The sequence below is a fragment of the Littorina saxatilis genome, linkage group LG9 (assembly GCF_037325665.1).
Source record: "Littorina saxatilis isolate snail1 linkage group LG9, US_GU_Lsax_2.0, whole genome shotgun sequence".
Lineage (NCBI taxonomy): Eukaryota > Metazoa > Mollusca > Gastropoda > Littorinimorpha > Littorinidae > Littorina > Littorina saxatilis.
The window spans coordinates 28,530,918-28,551,471 of NC_090253.1; the positions used below are offsets into that span (position 1 = coordinate 28,530,918).

At 42.6% G+C, this 20,554-nt stretch overlaps 1 protein-coding gene across 2 annotated transcripts in view; it reads right to left on the minus strand.

The window, feature by feature from the left end:
* Window positions 1–1,571: 1,571 nt before the first annotated feature.
* The window catches only part of LOC138975788 (homeobox protein cut-like), a 40,434-nt gene continuing 21,451 nt past the window's right edge, over window positions 1,572–20,554 (minus strand). Inside the window, exons 7-11 of one of the 2 annotated variants that reach the window (XM_070348543.1) lie at window positions 18,498–19,105; window positions 17,756–17,871; window positions 16,110–17,286; window positions 14,192–14,872; window positions 1,572–8,770 (exon numbers count right to left, since the gene is read on the minus strand). In XM_070348543.1, the coding sequence (XP_070204644.1) occupies window positions 7,680–8,770; window positions 14,192–14,872; window positions 16,110–17,286; window positions 17,756–17,871; window positions 18,498–19,105 (3,673 nt within the window). In that variant the 3' untranslated portion in view covers window positions 1,572–7,679. Of the gene's footprint in view, window positions 8,771–14,191; window positions 14,873–16,109; window positions 17,287–17,755; window positions 17,872–18,497; window positions 19,487–20,554 lie in introns of those variants that run through there. The other variant, XM_070348542.1, reaches the window with a different exon arrangement.

Here is a 20,554-nt window from a genome sequence, read left to right on the forward strand (position 1 = left end):
CACAAAAAAGTGAACTGACCTCCACTTCCATTTTACATTCAGTCACTCACAAAGGATTGTGAAAATCAATTTAAAGAATATATACAAAGTGGGGAGAGATAAAAAAAATCGAGAAGAATTCAAAATCCTTCACTTACATTCAAGAACACTCATTTTTAGAACAGATCTAGATGCCGACAGTTACCTGGGGAAAAAAGACAGAGGAAAAAGAAAACAGACCCAACCTCCCCCCCCCCCCCCCCCCCCCTTTCAAGACCTTCAAAAATCTAAGAAACTCAGGTCTTATAAAAGAGGGATCAGTTGCAAACACGAGTACAAGAAGTCTTATAACTCGAATCAAAAGCAGAGGTTTCACTGCATACAGGAAAATGATGGAAACACAAGTACGTGTATCTAAGTTCAGGTCGGTTTAACCCTGCAGCCACGATGTACATGTGTGTGGGGCGGGTTAAGTACAGGGTCCACTTTGGTCGAGTGCTGTCGGCTAACAACAAACTACAGCTACAGGTACAGTCTCCACAGCGCCCAGCGTTTGCCTATTTACACTGAACACTGGGGCGCAGGCTGCAATCGTCAAAACGAAAAATACAGGTAAGTAAACCTATGTACAGATACACTGTTTATAGCTAATCACCATGAGCGCAAGGCAGGGAGGGGATCATGTACTTGCACATCAGGTACACTTAAGTGATCACATAACATTGTTTTGAAAAGGGCATGAAATGAAAGGGGTCACTGGCAACGGATGCAAATACAAACACCATCTGAGAGAAACAAAATTCCTTTGGTCTCTTATTTTTCAAGCATGCACTGTTGTGATCATAACTGGAGGGCAGGTGGGGGTGGGAGTGGGGGGTGTAATCTGCCTCCACATTAGTAACAGAACAACTCACATCATACCTATTGCACAAATCTGCATTGCAACCCAATAGTACACACTTTTTTTATACATATTTACTGGTCTGAATGGCGATTGAACACAATTTGAATTTAACTTTGACAGTGACACTATGACCATCTAAACAAAACCACAGAGAAGAAAAAAATTCACTACAGCATAACGGCCCTTCAAATTAATCTGCAAATCCTACCAGCTTTCACGTAAAATTAACAAGAATTAATCACAAAACGATCAGTCTTCAGACATGGCAGTGAGAAAATCAGCCTAGAAAACAATTCAAATGTAATTCACACCGTACTCTGTTGCCCTGATGCCTATCTGTGCGCAAAGAAAAACCTGGTTTAAAAAAAATATAACCAAACAGATTAACCGTTATGGAGTTCTTGTTTTTTAAATTTTTAATATTAGCTTCAAGAAAGCTTCATCGTGAAAAAATGGTCACTTTTAAATCATATCATTCTTGTAAAGCTTTAAAATTCAGTTAAAGCAGGACTAAAAACAAAATTTGGCTGCAGCAACAAAGTCCATGATCCAATATGATTGGGCCTGGGACCAATGACATACAATAAGGTACAAGTAATAATATTTATTGCAACTGTAGATTTTTATTCCAAGCCTATATATATAATTATTGCACAAGCAGTTATTCAGTCCTCCCCCCCCACCACCCCCCCCCCCCCTCCCCTATGCAAATATTCCAAGAACAGTAGTTGCTATTTCCAGTTCCACTCTGGCTCCACTGTTTTCTAAGACTGAACAGAAACCAAAAATGTTTACAAAATAGTAAGACCTATGACAACTTTGCACCCCAATATTAGAACCTTTCTCGAGTCTTCCCATCCAATTTTAAACAGGACCTCATTTGTTTGTGTGTGTGTGGTAAGTTGTATCATGATTTTTGGTAGGATGCATTAACCGTTTGCTTAATAATATGGTCAAATCAAAATACTCATTCAAAAGTCAACATTAAAAGAACTATTTCAAGCAAATTATTCGCATAGAATGTATCTATACATGTGTATATAAAGCTGAACAACGATTGGTACAGTGTATTTGCCATGAGTAAAAACAGCGGCCTCTGTACAAAATGAATAAACTAAAATAAACACAAACCAACAAATGCAAAAAATCGGAGAATTTAAAGCCCAAGCAAGGGCAGTAAATAAATTGCACGCATACCTAGACATTGCTAACATGAACACTTTCTGTATAGATGAACCGGAATATGAACACATCATGAGTACATAAAGTAACAAGCTGTCACAAAATAATATGATCCTTTTGGATCAAGCGTTGAATAGGTGCCATGCTTTCAAATACCCCATTTAACAATAAATGTGAACCCTTTCATTTACTGACTTACAACAGAAAGGAAAACAACCTTGTGAATCTTCAGTCATTCTGTTTGTTTTCTTGTCCCTTACGTAAAGTTTGTGAAGGAAAATAAACCATCACACTTCCACTCACTGGCCATGTTTCCCATGTAAATGTCTACTTAATTAAACGGAAAACTCGGCAATCTTGGGTTTAATTTACTGTTTGTAGTCAAAACATCACCCGATACCTAGACTATTCATGAACCCAGCAAACTCAGTCATTTCAAGTAGTTTTAAGAACTAACCGTAACAGTACACAAGAAAAAAAGAGTCAACTTTAATAAAAATGTAAAAAGTTTACACAAAAGGAGGGTTAGGATAAGCATCTATAACTAACAAGATTTAAAACTTTCACATGGGGAAATAAACAAAAACTGATTCTCAAACTCATTCAGCTGAATAGTTCAACTGCCATTTGTAATGTTCTTGCCTCTGAGTTTCAACTTCAATTGCCAATATGCATGTAGCCCTTTGTTGCCTCTGGTGCTAGACTGGAAGGCCATGCAAGTTTTGCCCTTTCATTTTGATTTCACCTACAATGTTGTTAAATACTGCCAGCTTTCACAGGTAGCAAACAAAATAAAGAAAGAAACAGGACCGTAATTCAATTTTCACTTGATCCCTGCCATCGAAATGTTACATAAATTGTAGATCTACAACCCTATACTCTTGACTCAATCAATTCAGACATCTGCATACTAACATCCTGAAACTAGCTTCTGATAACTTCTCTTTTTGAACTTTCCCTGCAAAACACTGAAGAAACAACTGTGCATGGACTTCTACTTCTAAGTTCAAACTGCCTTTCCAAGGTGGTCTTGTGTGATTCCATGTCTATTGTTTCTCATGTTTGAGATACAAATTGTTTTAAGTTAACTTGACTTGACTTGAGTAATTATAACTGTCCTTCTTCATATCAGTGTACTAGCTGTTGGAACGTTGTTATTGACAAAATTACTTACAGTCACAAATGTTGACCCAACAATCTTGAACTTTTTTTTTTTATAACGTAACTTTGACAATAACAACGTTCCATTAACTTACCTTTCTTGTTTTTTGATTCTGAATTTTGGAACGTTGGCCAGTCTCTTTGTTTTTGGATTTGAGTGTACTAGCTGTTTCTTGGCCCTAGAGCATATCTAACCAACGGACGTGCTTGGTCAGCTCAATCTACTAGTGTTTTGGTCAAACCAAAGAACTTCTATATGCAGACAATAACCAGTCTAAAATTCCGCACATAAAACCCAGATGAAGTGAAAAAATCTCTGTAACAGTAGCAGGGGCACTTTTCCAGCCTTAAGAATCAACAAGTCAGCGAAACACTGATTACAACAGCCTGACAATACCAGCATAAACTGAAAAGCACTTGCTAAAATCGAATGTTGACAGTGTATAAATGCAACACCTATATTTTTATTTTCAATAACAAGAAAAAATGCTCTCCTGCGGTCGGTTCTAAGCAGATAGTTAGGTGCATACACAAAGTCAGATCATTGAATTATTGATGAATCAATAACAGAGCAATAGTGTCCTTCATATAACTCACATACCGCTTATTTGGCAAGAATATTTTGACGACAGTCGATGTGTAAAATCATACTCATAGAAATCCAGCAACATAGCTCTTCTGTCCGCCCAACAAATTAAACAATATGACGTTTATTACATAACATTGATCACCAATGTTAAAATAAATAGTAAATTCCTTGCGATAATTTCAACAAATTTAACAGGAAAAAAGGATAAATCATATAACATTGTTTAAAATCCAAATATATTGTTCACTGTGTCCCTTACTTATTTGTAAACCAGCGGAAGTGTACAAGACTGAGTACCAAAAAATCATTACACTACTGAAAAAAGTTTTCTTTCTCCATTTTTGTTATTTTTTGGCAAGCCAGGTTATTCAAACTTGCCCTTTGCAAGTCGTTCACAGATTTGGGTTCTGCAGCTCATAGTTTTTACTAGCACTTTATGCAATCAGGTTAATATTCTATTCTTAAAGGGTGTTAACAGAAAACAAAACACATATAAAAAAACTCACAGGTTTGGAAAATTTTCTGTAAAAAATGTCTTCACAAGTGATAAAAACAACATCACAATTCAAAAACAGGGCAAAGAGGCAAAACTTTAAAAATGAAATGACTGCGGTTTTCTTGTGTCAAATCGGGTCATGGAGTTCCTAAGCTATCTAAACCTGCACATGTAAGCAGATAATAATGGGGGAATCAAAATTGTAGCCAAACATTTGGAATATGCAATAAAACAAAACAAAAAGTTAAAGTGCCTTTTTTTCCCTCATAAAGCATGACATTCTTCGTTTTTTTACGTCTGACAGGTAAACTGTATTTCTCTTTTTGAGTGTTGAGAAAATGTTCTCTGCAAAGTCTACACCTAAAAAGATCAACAAGAAAAAAAAAGTGTCAAAACCATTTATCCAAACATGTGAGTGAGATAAGTATATATATATATTTCAATTGTTTTTTTCACAATTTCTGATGTTATATATATATATATATATATACACAAAAGCCATTGCCAAAAGAGGAGAAAGAAAACCCAAACACAACTAGATGCGATAAAAAGGGTAACGGAAAGTCCTTCGGAAGTCCTGTAACTCTTAGGAAGATAACCACAAACGGGATAAATCTGCTGATTGTGCCAATTTAATTTTTGATAACGCTCATTGAGCCAGCTCATTGTGAGGTAGTGAGGAATGTCACTTCAGGTTATAAGCATAAAAATGTAATATACATGTATAGTTACTTTGTCATTGCAAGACACCATGCCATTCCACATAAAAGAACAAACAAATGAAAGAAGAAAAAGAAGAAGAAGAAAGAGGAGAAGAAGAAGAAGAAGAAGAAGAAGAAGAAGAAGAGGAGGCAAATAAGAAATAGATAGTGTGATTAATCAATTCACTCTGTGTAGCATGCTTGGGACAAATGTTTGAACACATGAGGCTGGGCTTGCCACCAACATTGTACTTGTACCGATGACAAAACATCAGGCATTTCATGCAGCCTGCACCATGCAAAATAACAAGTCCGACACGTAGGCAAAATGTTTATCCGCTGTTCTCGAGTAGCACTCGTGCAACAAGATGCAAATGAAAATGCAAAAGGGGGACAGCAAAAGTGTCACAAAACATGGCGTGAAGAAAACAATGAAAGAGCACACACACACAAACACAGTCGTCATTATCCACAAGGTTGAAGTTCAAAGTTCAAAGGGTGAATGGCGGCGGCGCGTGGTGAGTGCATAATAAAGAAGACGTCGAAGAAAATAGAGCTGCATAGCTGCCTTTTGGAAACTGGTGTTGTGTCGTGCACCCGGCAGGATGTGAAACGTCTCATGATGTCAACGTCTTGGTCTCACTCGTCACAGTTAAAGGCTCAGGGGAAGCTGGCACATGCATGCATGCATACACAGGTGTGTTCAAGAAAGCATGCACACAGATCATCTCATACAGTTTATGGCCGATGAGCCCATGAGACCTGTACAGCATGCTGGTTGCATACACACATTGTCAAGAAGAGAAACTGCAAGAATGAAAGAGAGTCGCTGGTCACCAGCTTGCCTTAAAATGTGCCGGGCAGATTGGAACAGCGATTCAGATACCCATACACAGTTTTGCTACTCGGAGCAAAACCCACATGAACACAAAGGGTCTTCCTCCAGCATGAAGGAAGGTCAACCAAAGTCAAGGTCACTCATTAGCCCAGGTCATTCAATGTCATGCTCATTTCGTGTCAGCTGCAAAGCAAGCGTGAATTAACCCGATTAGGTTTGCAACTGCTTTCAGGTTGCAGACAGCCGACCATCTTTTAAATATCGGCACATCTTTTATTCTCTGATTGCTGAAGGGCATTATGCCTTCGCAGCTTAGAGGAAGCAATTTTGCCCTCAGCATGAAACCCTGCTCACTTTGCAGCAAACATTTGAAATTGTTTCTGTCCAGAAGTCAGATCTGTCAGAAATTTAACCCAAAAAAAAACTGAAAAAAACCCCACTATTCAAGTTACTAAAAACAAAAAAGAACAAATATGCAAACAAATCAAAACAAATCTAAGGAGGCTTTTACAGGGTGCATTTTTCATAGCTCTTCTCTTTAAAACCATACAAAAAAAAGAAGTAAATCTGCATTCAATAACAAACCAAGAGGCATTGAGTGGAACACAAAATGGGTCTGGTTTCTGAACCTTTAAACGACATGACACTCATTTCTTTAAAGAGTCTGGTAAGACGATCATCTTAAACAAAAGGGGAGAAACGTGGAAAAAAATTGACATCACCCAAATTAGGTAAATTTTCATGCAAAGGCAGGTATCAGAATACACTTACAAATGGCATTTGAGTAACTTTGGCATGCAAATAAAAGTCAGTTTCTTGTACACGTCCAATGGAAAGTCCCTTTGTTTCATTATAAACACCGATGAGCGTTGTTGAGTGCCAGCAAAAACATCTGAATTTTCTTCAGAGTTCGCCTCAAAACAAAACCAAAAAGGCAGGAAAGTCAATCATGCATTATTTCACAGGTACAAACGATATTCTGAGATAAAAAATAACTCCGATTCGTCCAGGATGCGTAGAAAAATAAGAAAGTTTTTACCCTTCCAGAACACGTGAGTAAAATCCAAGCAAAGGTTGTAAAGTCTAGAAGGCTCCAGCCCTTTGCAGTCTTCTCGGCCATTGACTGACACAACATTTTTGTCCACAACAACAACAAAAAAATCAACAAATAAAACCACCAAAAAAAATTTAAAAAAGGAGAGCAAAATCAGAAGGGATTCATGCCTGCCTTCCTGGGCAGTAAACCCAAAATAAAAGCCCTGATGGTACAGTCTTGCCCAAGTTCCAGTCGTAGCATGGTGGTGCAAACAGTTTGCCCTGAACCAGAGAGGTGGCTGGACTAAGCGGTATTTCGACTGGCGTCTAATGGCAAACTTTTCTGCAGCAACAGTATGAGATAGTCCAGCCCTTCGCAGTAATGGTACAACTTGAGTTTAAACTCTTAGCACAACGGTGTAGAAAGGTGCTTGCCCTTCCATCAGCGTCATAAGACTGTCATTCCAGCACCTTTTGGTAAGTCATTTGAAACAAAATGTCACGATCATTCATCTATGCCTTTGCATAGCTCCGTCTCAATGCAGTCACTGCACGCTCTGGCCTCTGCGTATGTCTAGTGTCATATACCATGTAATCGTCTGTAGAAACAAGGCAGCACTGAAGCCCCGTACCACTTCACTGGTCATAAAACGGGTAATAAAAACAAGTCGATACGCTTAAGCTGTAAGAGTAACGGGGGAAGATTAGTGGTCAATAAAACAAAGTTTGTTAAAGCCTGTAGACCAAATACACAACAATTTTTTTTCTTTTTCTTTTTTTTCTTTTCCTTTTGATCAGAACTCCCAGTCGTCACCACCGTTTGAGGCTGTTTCGGCTGTCGACGGTTCCGGTGAGAGAGCAGAGGTTGAGAGGGCAGAGGTCACCTTGGCCTGACCTTGAATCTTTTCTCCAGTGCTATGAATGGAGTCCTGCGAGTCGTCGTCTCCCTCGTCCCCCCAGCCTGCCGACTCCTCCAGCCCCTGTTCCAGCTTGCTGATCCTCCCCTCACGCTCCGACTTGAGGCTGGGGTCCTCTGTGGACTGTCCCCTCTCCTCTGAGTCGTCCTCTGGCAGAGTGGAGGGGGAGGACTGTGGGGGGACTGCGGCACAGCTGGTGCTGGCTTCCTGCACGTCCTCGCTGATGCTGATTGTGTCCCCTGCCTCCTCCTCCGTCACCACCGACACCACTGCTGCTTGTGACGCTGCCTTTTGCAGCTTGTTCCTTTCCAGCTGAGCGCCTTCGTACACCCGCTGGGGGTTCGACCTCTTGCGCTTGTTCACGCCAGCTGGGGGCGCAAGAGAAGGAGGCGGGAGGGACAGGGTGGAGGGAGAGGCAGACGTGCCCTCTTCGTCCTTGACCCTCATGGAACCTCCGTCCGTCTCGTCCATGCGATCGTCCAGGCTGTCCTGGTCCCACTCCTCCGATGACTTGCGCTGCAGCAGACCCACCGGTTCGAACTGCGGGAACATCCACTGCGACGCCTCCACCTGTCTCATGGCTGCCGCTGCTGCTGCTGCCACCGCCTGCTGGCACGACGCGTCACCTGACACGCTCGACATGTCACTGTGGTTCGAGCTTTCGTCCGCCGGCTCGGATTTGATAGCTCCGTTTCCAACATCGCTGCTGCCGTCGCTTGATGCGCCCGTGTGGTGCTGCTGCTTGGCTCGCATGCGGTGGTTGTGGAACCAGTTGATGACCGTCTTCACCCCCACGCCCAGGTCCGAGGCTAGACTCTCAATGGTGGACTGGTTGGGGTAGGGGTCCTGGTTGTATGCCGCTCTCAGGATGTCTTTCTGCTCCTCCGTGAAGAACACACGAGGCCTCTTTGGGGTGGTCGGGGAGTCGAACCCGCGTTCGTCAGCACTGCTCTTTCTGCGCCTGTGTGCTGCAAAACAAAGCAAGGCAGAGGTGAATAATAAGCACACATGACATCACTGACAATCCATGTATCAGCTATCAGCACACACAGGTAACAAAACAAAAAAAATCATGCAGTCATCCCATGAGTACTGCGATGTCCCACATCAGTTTTGAACTACAGTTTTAACAATTAAACATAAACTGTCTTCACAAAAGCTATGTCCCAAGCTCCTTTATCTTTCAACCCAAAGGGTTAGACAGACCAAATTTGTCTGAAAGATTTTGGCTGCTGCTGTCAACTACTATTCATGCAATATGCTTCTTATACATGTACCAAATGTGACTCAATGTATGCACCAAATGTGACTCAATGTATGCACCAAATGTGACTCAATGTATGCACCAAATGTGACTCAATGTATGCACCAAATGTGACTCAATGTATGCACCAAATGTGACTCAATGTATGCACCAAAAGTGACTCAATGTATGCACCAAATGTGACTCAATGTATGCACCAAATGTGACTCAATGTATGCACCAAATGTGACTCAATGTATGCACCAAATGTGACTCAATGTATGCACCAAATGCACAACACAGGCACTTTGCAGCAAAACAGAGAAAGGTAAATGACAAGTGAACTCCACTGCAAACTAAACTCAAACAGCAATCAATTTCAAAATACAGCAGACTTCCACTAACTCGCGGTCCACTAAATCGCGAATTCGGCTATATCGCGGAGATCTCTTGGACCCCGAAAAAAACAGGACCGACCTTTAAAAAAAATTAAAAAATGTTAAAAAAATAAAAATATTTTTACAAAATTAGTCACGTAAAGGCCAAAAAATAGTACAGATCATGAAAGAATGTTCTATCATAACCACGCTATCTCTCTCTGGGTCCGATGGCCTTTCATCATGCAGTAAATTGTCATTTCATCTTATCAGTCTCTCTTTCTCTCCAAATAGTGTTCTACGTGTGTGTGTGTTTTCAGGTTGTTTACATTACGGGTTGATCGAGACCTGCCAACAAAAGAAAAAGAAACCTTTCACGCGTCAAGAACTTTCATGCCACGATCGGTATCGTCAAATTGGCCACATGCGTATAGAGGCTCTGCTAGACGGTCCGGTCCGGGTGGCCACAGGCGCCAATCAAGTGCTTAAACTGCGCTTCAGTCTTCTGCAATCTAGTCAGGCATGCAATTTAACACTCGAGTCCCGCTAATCGCGATCTCAGCTAGAGGCCCCGGATTTTCTACAGGCGCCATGAAGTGCTTCAGCTTCTTGCGTTATAGCAGGTGGCAGAAAAAGCAAACAATCAAAGAAGAAATCTACATGCTTTCTGCCAAAGACAAAACGCGTGTCAACTCAGACTCACACAAAGCAAAACAAAACAAAAAAAGCTTATCCATGTAACTGACACATCTAAAAACGTAAACGTCAACCAATGATTTTGATCCACTGCCAATCATTCTGATCTAACAAATAGTATGTTTCCCCTCTCCGTTGTCTGATTAACTAGTAAGTTTGTGACGACGTATGAGTCGGAGAAAAAGAAAAGAAATCGTCATCTGCTGATAAAAGAAAACGTGTCATCGCAGTTAATCTTTTGAGAACTTAGTTGCCAACAGAAGCGTCACACTTGCGAGAAATGCAGTAACACATACACATGAACATTGTAGCACAACCACATGCCAGGGGTGCGTGTGCACGCGCACACACACACACACGCACGCACATACACACATGTATGCACACACACACATGCACTCACACGGCAAACGCACACACGCCAACGTGACGCAGGCTTTTTGTGACCAACAAGGGAAATAACTGCGTTTTTCTCTGACTCAGAAGAGAACGCGGTTCTTCCCTTTAATTGGACCCCAAACTGCATCGCGAATCGGATATATCGCGATCAAAAATCTTTGGACCCCAAAGACCACGAGTTAGTGGAAGTCTGCTGTAACAATACATACAAAAATAGAGAATACTGGCTTTTTGTCATCTTGCAGGCAACATTTGAAAATACACAGTATTACATAAAAAATAGTTCTGATAAGCCTATTACTCTGAATTCAAGAGATGAAAAACAAAAATTATGATTCAGCTTCAAGAGAACATAGCGCTCATACTGAATACATATAGATATCCTTAATGCATTTTAATCTTTCTGTAAAATAAAGCTCACCGATCAACATGTATCAGAAAGTTATAGGCAGAAATAACTAATATAAACTGCCTTCTTAGATACTTACCACAGAAATAACCAAGTAATACAAAAGAAGAAGAAAGATAATATTCTTCAATACATTTTTAGCTCAAATAATCTTGTTTATGTAATACATAAAAAATAAAATTAAATAATATCATAATATAATCTGAAAGATACAGGTTAAATACTGCAGGTTTTGAGCCATGTACGTAATACATTACTGCCCAGGTTAGTAAACAAGCACATTCGTTAATCACTGATACAATACCAGAATTATGGATTAATCTTTTCCTTGATGATACTAATACAGACAAAGCCGAAGCAGTTTACATGCACAGAAATAATAATGAAGCTCATCCTGGAAAACCATGAGCTGATATTTGGTCCCTTGGATTTCTAAAACACTTTCTTTTTACGAGTAGGAAAAGTGATTCTTTCCCACCAAGAACATCAACTTCTCTTGGCATAGAAAAGAGACAGGAAAGATTGGAGATGAATCAAACGGTCTCTGTGATAAATTGTTGAAAAAGTCCCGTCCTACTCCTATACCTTTGTCCCATTTTAGCCTTGAAGTAACATTTCTGACAGAAAGAACAGCCACAGAAAATTCTGTCAGGGAAGAAAGAAAATTCTACAAAGAAGCAAAACGAAAGAAAAAAAGAAACGAACAAACAAACGAAGACAGAAAAAAAATGAAGAAAAGCAGATAGAAAAGATTTGAACACACAAACACACACACACACACATAGACACACACACACACAAGTGCATCTTTCTCTGGTAATAATGCAGGGTCGACTAATGAAAGAAAGGGAGTTATATAAAGTACAGGTTTTTTTTGTTTTTTTTTGTTTTTTGAGAGACTTTTTATTTATTTTTTATTATAGTACAGGTTTTGTTAGTAAAGTTTCTTTCGGGCAATAAACAGCGGACAGGCAACCCAGTTCTATGAGACATAGCCTTCCTTTAAATATCAATCACATTAACCTGACCCACTGCTGCTTATTTAGCACCGAAGAATATCCACCGATGTGTCCTTTTTTTGCACTTTGTAGGATTTTGGAATTAGAGAACTGTCAAAAGATAAGGTTGTGAAAATACTCTTTCAAAATAAGATTTGATTAAAAAAAAAATTAAATTTAAAAAATATGTAAATAAAAAAGCCATGGGCTTTAACTTAACACATTGTTTCAAAAACAAAACAAAATCAGCATATAACAGCAAATAAGTAAATAAATATTGGTAAATAAATAATATAAAAAAAACACACACACACACAAAACAAGTAGTAGTAAACAAATAACTGAACTAATACATTGTATACAAAATAATAATAATGAAAAAATAAATAAAAATAAAATAAAAATAAAATATATATATAAACAAGAGTAAACATATAAGCAGAAGTTGAATGAAGGAGTCCACATCTAGAAAAAGAGAACGGCAGTGAATAAACCTGTGCAGGAAAGACACTCTTGAGTCGACTACAACTGGGGCACAAGAGAAAAAAATAAAATGATATGTACAGACGAAAGTATAGAGAGCATGAGAACTGTGCCACACTGGGAGTTTGCTCACACTGCAAGACGACATCCACCATCATGCTTGGGGTCAAGGTCACTCAAGGTCACCGAGGGTCAAAGGTCTCGACTGCCTGCAACTGAGTTTCCCCGGGATGTTTCAGATGGAAGACGACCTCCGATGATTTCGCAGATCAGAAGCAATCCACTAAGCATTTTCTTCACCGCTGGGATGGGGACAAAGGACTTGTGTCAATTCAGCCTCAAAAGACTGATGCTGCAATCTGCCAATCAGCCCTCAAAGGCTTTAAAGCCTGAGCCACCTTACAGCTTTAAAGCCTGAGCCACCAACAGTTTATACCTTCTGGTACACGTCCTTTCAAGGAACACTCTGGTTCTGTCTGACTTAATGTTAAAAGGGTCGTATGAAACTGTCACTTAATTTCCCTCTGTCTTGGCCTTGGGGAACTTTTCTTTGACTATCTGACCATAGTTCAGGCACGGTAAATATGATCTCATTCGCCTGGTCTATCTTAACGATGTTTAGATAAGGGTGGATGCTTATGTGGTCATTTCAGCCAAAAGGAGTGTTGACTTCACATCAGACAAGATGAGCGATTAATGTATACTCAGTGGGATACATCGTTACGTTACATGCCTTCTCTGCACACGGTGGTTACACTCATGGTTACAAGGCGGTTACACAGTGCGTGCACGCACACATTACCAAATGCAGTCGGTTATGCTTCCAGCATGCACTGACAATTTCTCTCCTCTCTCTGCCACTTCTTGCAATGCTCAATGGTGCCGCTTTTATTCTCCTTGCGTGCTTGTCAGAAAACAGATCACAGTTCAATTTCTGTTTCAAGGAATGCTTTTTTTCATTGATCCACTACTACCCCATTGCCACCAACTTCATAAATGTGCGTAAGATCTCTTCTCAGTATAACATAACTCTTGAAAAGAAAAACAACAACAACTAATATAGCCATATAAAGCAGTTGCAATAACTTGTTTCTTCAATTTAAGCTTGGTTAACTGTAATTTTCTTTCAGGCATTAAACTAGAGATATATGTGGCAAGCTATGAGCTCCTGTTCAGCATTTCATGTCTACCAAGTACAGTTAAGTCTGAAAGCTCTGCATTATCTTAAAGCAGGAGTCAAATCTACGTTAAAGTTTCAGTGTTAGCAAAATACTGGGCTTTTAAACAGACTTGCGCAAGTCGTGAAAGTTTTTAGACATTTTATGCAAAGTACATTATGCATAAGCTGAAATTTTGTCCAATGAGAGTATACAAAATGATGACCTTGAGTAATATAAACATGATTTTACACAGAGTATAATTCTGATTAGTGTGCAGGCTGGTCTGAATATTCATGAACAGTGGATGAGTACTTCAATAATGATTGGATGAGCGGCGCGTTTACAAGGGCACAGCTCTTCCACTTTCGGTCATTCTCTTCTTCACGTCCAATACTGGTCGTTTTACAAGCGTTATGGTACATCCTTAGCCTCTGTGGCTCCCGAAGGAACCTTCGTTAAAAGTTTGAAAGTAAGAATGAATAAACATGGCAAGGCGATGGATGTTGGGCGGGAGCGGGAGATGGGCTGTTGGTGTGTTGGTGGTAGTGGTAGTAGTGGTAGTGGTGGTTTTGGGGACACAGGCAGGCAAAGCGTTGGGCAAGCGGCGGTGGCTGGCAGGCTTACCTTTGATCTGACTCTGGTAGTACTTTAGCTGCTCTACGTTCTGGGGGTCACTCAACCACAGGTGCATTTTGATAAAGGGCTCGCGGCCCTTGATGGACAGCATGCTCCACGGCTTGGGCTTGGACAGTAGCTCACTGACCGAGCCCTGCGAAAGCCCCAACACCGCCTCCCCGAACAGCTTCTGACCCAGGTTGTGAAACTGGAGCACGTCCTTCACCCTCGCTGTCAAGGCCAAGGTCTCGATCTCCGCAGTCATGGCCCACACTTCCAACAGGGACGACGGGAAGGCAAAGTATCCCCACTGCCGCTGCTGGGCCGCCGTCGGCGACAGACCCGGGTGAGGGAGAGGGGGTAACGGCCCTATCAGGTTTTCGGCAACATTCAGCTGATGCTGTTGTTGTTGTTGCAATTTGGGCGGCAGTTGGAGAGGCGGTGGCAGTCGAGACGGAAGAGAAGGAGGAGGGAGTCCCAACGGTGAGGCGGAGTGTGGTCGTGGAGGTGGAGGCGGTGGTGGTGGAAGATGAGGGGGAGGGGGGAGGGGAGCAGAAGAGGGGGAAGGTGGAAGAAGTGGTGGTGGTAGTTGTGGTGGTGGTGGTGGTGGTGGAGGAGAGGGGAGTGAAGGAGGAAAAGTAGTGCTACCATAGCTTCTATCAGCCTGCTCACTGACGGTGGAAGCTGACTCTACACAAAAGAAAAGAGGGCAAGAGCTAGGAGCAAGTGCCAGAGGACACTACGACCACAACACTCACACACAGAACACAGGGACAGTCAGAGTAGACAGGTGTGTGTGAGAAAAAGGTGTGTGCTTCATCGCCTGCCAGTCAGCGTGTGCAGCCCTCAGCCAGTTCACTACCGTATGCAAAACATAGTGCTTGGGGAAAAAACAACTAAGCCTGCAACTGTTACAAGTAATGTCACACATTGCCACTCAGAAACCTTGTTCATGAGGCTACTTACAGAAGAACATGACTGCTTTATGCAGCATCCAGCCCCCCCCACCCCCCTCGAATATCCATACAGACTGAAATAATCTCTTCAGTTTACAAGTGCCAAGATGAAATCCTGGACTGAAATTATTCACAGACAGGTTAGTCTAGGTGATTCTTGTTCATCTCATCCCCCTTTCCTGTATAATGGTTATTTGGCCTTTCTGTGCTTCTAACTTTTGTGCACCTGATGTTTCATGTACATTCACAACCGTTCTGACAGACACATTGGACACAGACAATTTCTTGTCCGTTAAGATTTTCTCACAATAACTTTTTCAAGGTTCCCCTTTAACTGTGCCCATAGGTAAAGTGATTGATCTGCCTCCAAATTCTTTTACCAATTAAAAAAAATCTTGTTCATTCTGCTTCTCTGAAAGTGTGATAAAACAACAATAATGACAACTGCACCCCCCCCCCTCCCTTTTCTTCCTCTCCTTGAAGGGTCATTAGACTGCCATGATGGGGGTACCAGAAAACTGTCGAAACAATTCCAAAGCAAGCGTACACAGAAAGAACTGCACACTGACTGTCCTCCGCTCACCAGCGCTACAAACTAAGCTGAAAACACAGGACTGCATCTACCAACACCCATTCTCCAAGACAAGACAAGACAAAACATGGAACTAGCTACCAAACATTTCACCACTGCTTGCCACACCTACCCAACAACACTGTGCTATGTGAGTCAAGGTACAGGGATCACAGAAGTAAGAGGGGGAGGAAGGAAAATAAATACGAGAAACTGTTTCCGTGGACGTTACACCAAAGAGAGTGGTTTGGGAGGTCAACTACTAACTAACTAAAGCAGGCTTCAAACACCAAATTAAACCAGGACGGAAACAATCAGGAAAACAAAAACTAAGTCTCTACCACAAGGAAAAAAGAGAGACAAAAAAAGATTAATCCAAAAGGAATAACCCGGTACTTACCAACTACTTCGTTTCGCGAGTTGCTGCGCATCAGCTTGTCGGGTGCAATGCGGTACTGCGACGACACCAGCTTGGGGATGGCCTCCGTGTCCTGAAGGAAGATCTGCATGCGGATAAACGGCTCGCGTCCTTTCTGCGTCAGCATGTGCCAGGGCTTGGGCCGCGCCAGCAGGTCACTGACAGACCCCTGAGACAGGCCCAGGACATTCTCGCCGAACAGACGCTGGCTGATGGAGTACTGACTCAGCGCGTCCTTGACCTTCTTCACCAGGTCCTCGGTGTTGATGTTGGCGAAGCAGTCAAACTGCTCCTGGGTGATAGGGGGCAGCACAGAGCGTAGCGGCTTGTTACTGGGCATGCCCAGGTTGGGCCGTGACGTCAGGGAGTTGGCGATGTTCTGCATGCGTTGCAGCGGGGAGAGAGACTCTGGGATGCCCGAGGAGGCGCCACTACCTAGCGGGGTGCCGGGGGTATTGGGAGGGTGGGGGCTTTCGCCTCCGCTGTCGTGACCGTTGACCCGCGGCTTGACGAGGAAGAAGGCACTACCGGCGTGACGACCGTTCCCCGCCATCCCCTCCGTGGGGGAGGAGGAGGAGGAGTGGGTGGAAGAACTGTGGGGCTTGCTGCTCAGGTCTATGGGGCCGTACGTCTGGGAGGCCGTGTCATCGGACGTGCTGTCTGGAGGCTCGGCTTTCACGGCAATGCCGTTGAGCTGTTGTTCCCTGAGCTTCCTCTCCTGCTCCATGAGCGCCATGTCCTGCATGTGTTTCTGTAGCTGGCTCTGCTGGTTCAGACGGTCCAGTTCCTGATCGTACATGGAACTAGCCGCTACGTTACCAGCCGTCTCCGCTGCGTTCTTCAGCTTCTCCAGCTCCTGGCGGTAGATCCTGGACACAATTTCCTGCGAGTTCTCCCCTCCACTCTCACCTTGGCTTCGTTCAGAATCGGCACGACTCCGGCTAACATGCGGCTCCGCATACCTGTCTGGGTCACGCTTGGTTTTGCGCGAGTGGTTGGAGTGTCCATGATGGCTGTTGTTGGGGTGAGGGGAAAAGGAGGGGGAGGGGGAGGTGGGTGAAAGGGGGGTCCCGGCCATGACCAGGTGGGGGTTAGCGGCGGCGATGCGACTCATCTCCATCTGGTAGATACTGGACACTACGGCACTGGCCACATGCTGCTGAAACGTGAAGAAGACCTAAAATTAGCGTCTGAACATGGATGCACATTGAGCTAAAAAAAAAAAAAAATTCTGACGAATATTAGTCCATTTATACAGTGCTTTTCTGAAGTTCAGCAATACACAAAACAAACTGAAATACACATGTACTTTTTTAAATTCTTAATTGTAGACAGCACTTTGTTGTTTTTTGTGTGTGTTTTTTTTCTTTCGGAGAACTACCAACTGGGTTGTCGCAGTTTAAAAGAGAAACATTAACCATGCAGGCAAGACATGTACTGTGTAATGGTATTCATTTTGATCAAACATAAAAACAACTGGCACAGCAGGTCTACAAAAGTCTTTGTCCTGTTGACCGAGGAGCACAACCGGCCCTTGGCCAAACCCAGACACAGGAAGGCAGACAGGCAGACACGCAGACTGAGTGATAGACAGACAAAAAGACGGACGTACAGATAGACAGCATTACCTGCTCTGCAGTTTTCTTGGCATGCATGGCCTGCTGAGCTTCGCTGAGTATGCTGGCGATTCGTTCCTCTGTCACATTGTCCTCTTTTTGGCTGTTAGCTATAGGAGTCGAGGAACCTGAAACGCGGACATCTTGTAGGTTAGGCATGCTGAGAAAATGTCAGCAAATGTTCAGAGAAATAAGAAGACAAAAAATGTGATTGGTACAATCTGGCTAAATGTCAACAGAAGGTCTTGTTTAGCAGAACATAGGTAACACTGCAAGTAAAAAGCTCAGGAACGCAAAAGATGAACAATAATTTACTTCATCAAACATTTATAATCTGCTGCAGAGACCGATATGGGCTACATTTTGATAATTTTTACTTTGAAAACGGATGCAAGATGGTGGCAGTTCTCCTCTATAATCCAAAGCTACAGATATTATGCTACAGATGGGATTCACGAAAAGTTCATTCCACATCTTCTAGGCTTACAAGTATGGCTTCTCCAACTCCTAAGCTCAATTCACCTTCTTCGTGCTACTATACTCAAACGTGTTTCTTTGTAGATATCAACCAAACATTCCCAGACACAACAATGTTAACATTCCTACCAAATCATGAATCAATAAAAAAAATTTTTTTAAAAAGATAAAAACAATTAAATAAAACAAGACTCAATCAAAACAAGAACAAAATGTGTATCTTGAGCAAGGAAAATAAGACACAGACAACTTAAAACAGAACATAAAATGCCCTCACTTTTCTTTGGTGACATGGCCTTGAGCGCCAGGATGTTGGAGTCATCGGTGGCCCAGGCGTGCATCTTGCGGTACGACTCTCGCCCTTTCTCAGTCAGTTTGTCCCACGACTTGGGCTTGGACAAGAGTTCACTGACCGTACCCTGCGACAGGCCCAGCACGTGCTTGGCAAACAGTCTCTGGCCAATATTGTGAATGGCCAGCAGCTCGCGAACATTCTTAGCCACGTACTGGGTGTCTAACCCCCCGGAATTGTTCATCTCCGCTTTCACTAAGTTCACAGGCATAAAAGCCGGGTGGAAAGGCGGCGCCAACCCTGGGTAGCCGTAAAACGGAGACGGTGGGGCCATGGGAAAATGTCTGGGGTCTATGACCCCCACAGACGCTGCTGCAGCTGCTGCAGCCGCGATCGCTGCAGCCGACGCTGATGTGGGCGTGGGAGGCAAAGCGTGGTTGCTGAAAGAAGTAGGCGTCTCCGGTGGACTGCGCACTGTGGAGGTGGCGGGGGTGGTTGAGCGTGAAGAGCTGCGAGGGCGGTAGTTGTTGACGATCTCCTCCCCCACCATGCGCGCGAAGGCTTTGGTGGGCGTGTCTTCGGTGCTGACGATGCTGGGGTCGGGGGAGACGGAGGAGGAGGGCTGGTCCGACACAGCAGACGCTGGGCCTGCAAGAAAGGTGTGAAACGACCATCACTCGGCTCTTTACACTGACAGAGTCATCCGGGACTGCTCAGGGCTGTTAATGGCCTCTGAGTTTTGATCTTATGCCAACTGTCCTAGCATGCAATAAGGACCTTTCTTTGGCAATCAGTTTCCTGAAAATACTTCTGTGATTCAGACAAATACAGGACGGCTGTTTTCTCTTTGGTCACGACCAAATCATTCTTTTCCTGAGATACAGCTTGAGTGTACCTTTTGACTTTTTTCTTCTTCTTGTGATAACAGACATGAAAAGACTGTTTCAACTGCATACGAACAGTGCAATATAACAGATTTTGAGTCAAAACAGACATCATACACTGAGGTTTATCACCATCATGCCAAAAATGAGACTTGATTACATTTCTTTTCACGGAAAACATTCCAATTTGCTCCCTTTCTTACAATTATTTAAACTTTGAATGCCTCTTAATTTTGGACAGTGGAACAACTCATAATTTTGGAATTTGGATGATATATTTTTTTATATCACTGAATAAGCTGCAAATATATGGATCTTAAAATTCCCTTGGGCATTTGACACCTTTCTTGCCAGGTCGCGTGTGCTGGCGGTCGCGCCCTGTAGAGCTCACATCATTGCGACACAGGACAGTAGCAAAATGAAATCACTCACCCGCGACCATCACACAAGAACTCGCAAAATTCATGATCAGAGGAGGGGAGGGTCAACCAACTACGATGGTTTTGATGTCGAGGAGGAAAAATATGAGTGAAGAATGATTTGCTCTACAGAAAACCAAAGGTTGGAGGGTTGGCAAGTCTTGGACAAACACAGAAACTGGTCCTAACATGATCAGCACAACACACAGACACACACACACATGATAAAAAGCTGCACCAATAACCCTACCAGCGTTTTTTCAGTCAATTTGTTTTGTAACTTATCGGTGATATCTCCTATTCTTGCAAGTACCTATGTCAGATCTATTTCTATTGTTATAAATACTTACCTGCACAAACCTGTGCCCTTGTTGAAAAGCGCACATATTACACTACTTACCTGATAATTTCAGCAGACGAAGGCTTGGTCTTTCTCCATTGCCGTGTCAGGAAGAGCAAGAAAACCATAACATTTCACCCCTCTTTGAGGTACCTCAGAAGAACGTATCTGACAGACCACAGTTTTGATGAGAATTTACATAAATCTCGAAGCATCTGGAATGCACTGTTAACTCTCTCATTTTGACATCCCACCTCCTGTCGCAAAGATTCCCCGGTCTGTCAAAAAAGCTCAGCTTCACATATATAATCTCCCTCCAGTTAAATTAGCAGCTAACCTGACAAATTCAGCAACACAATTTCTCAAGATGATAAAATGAATGCAGGAGAACCGTTCTAA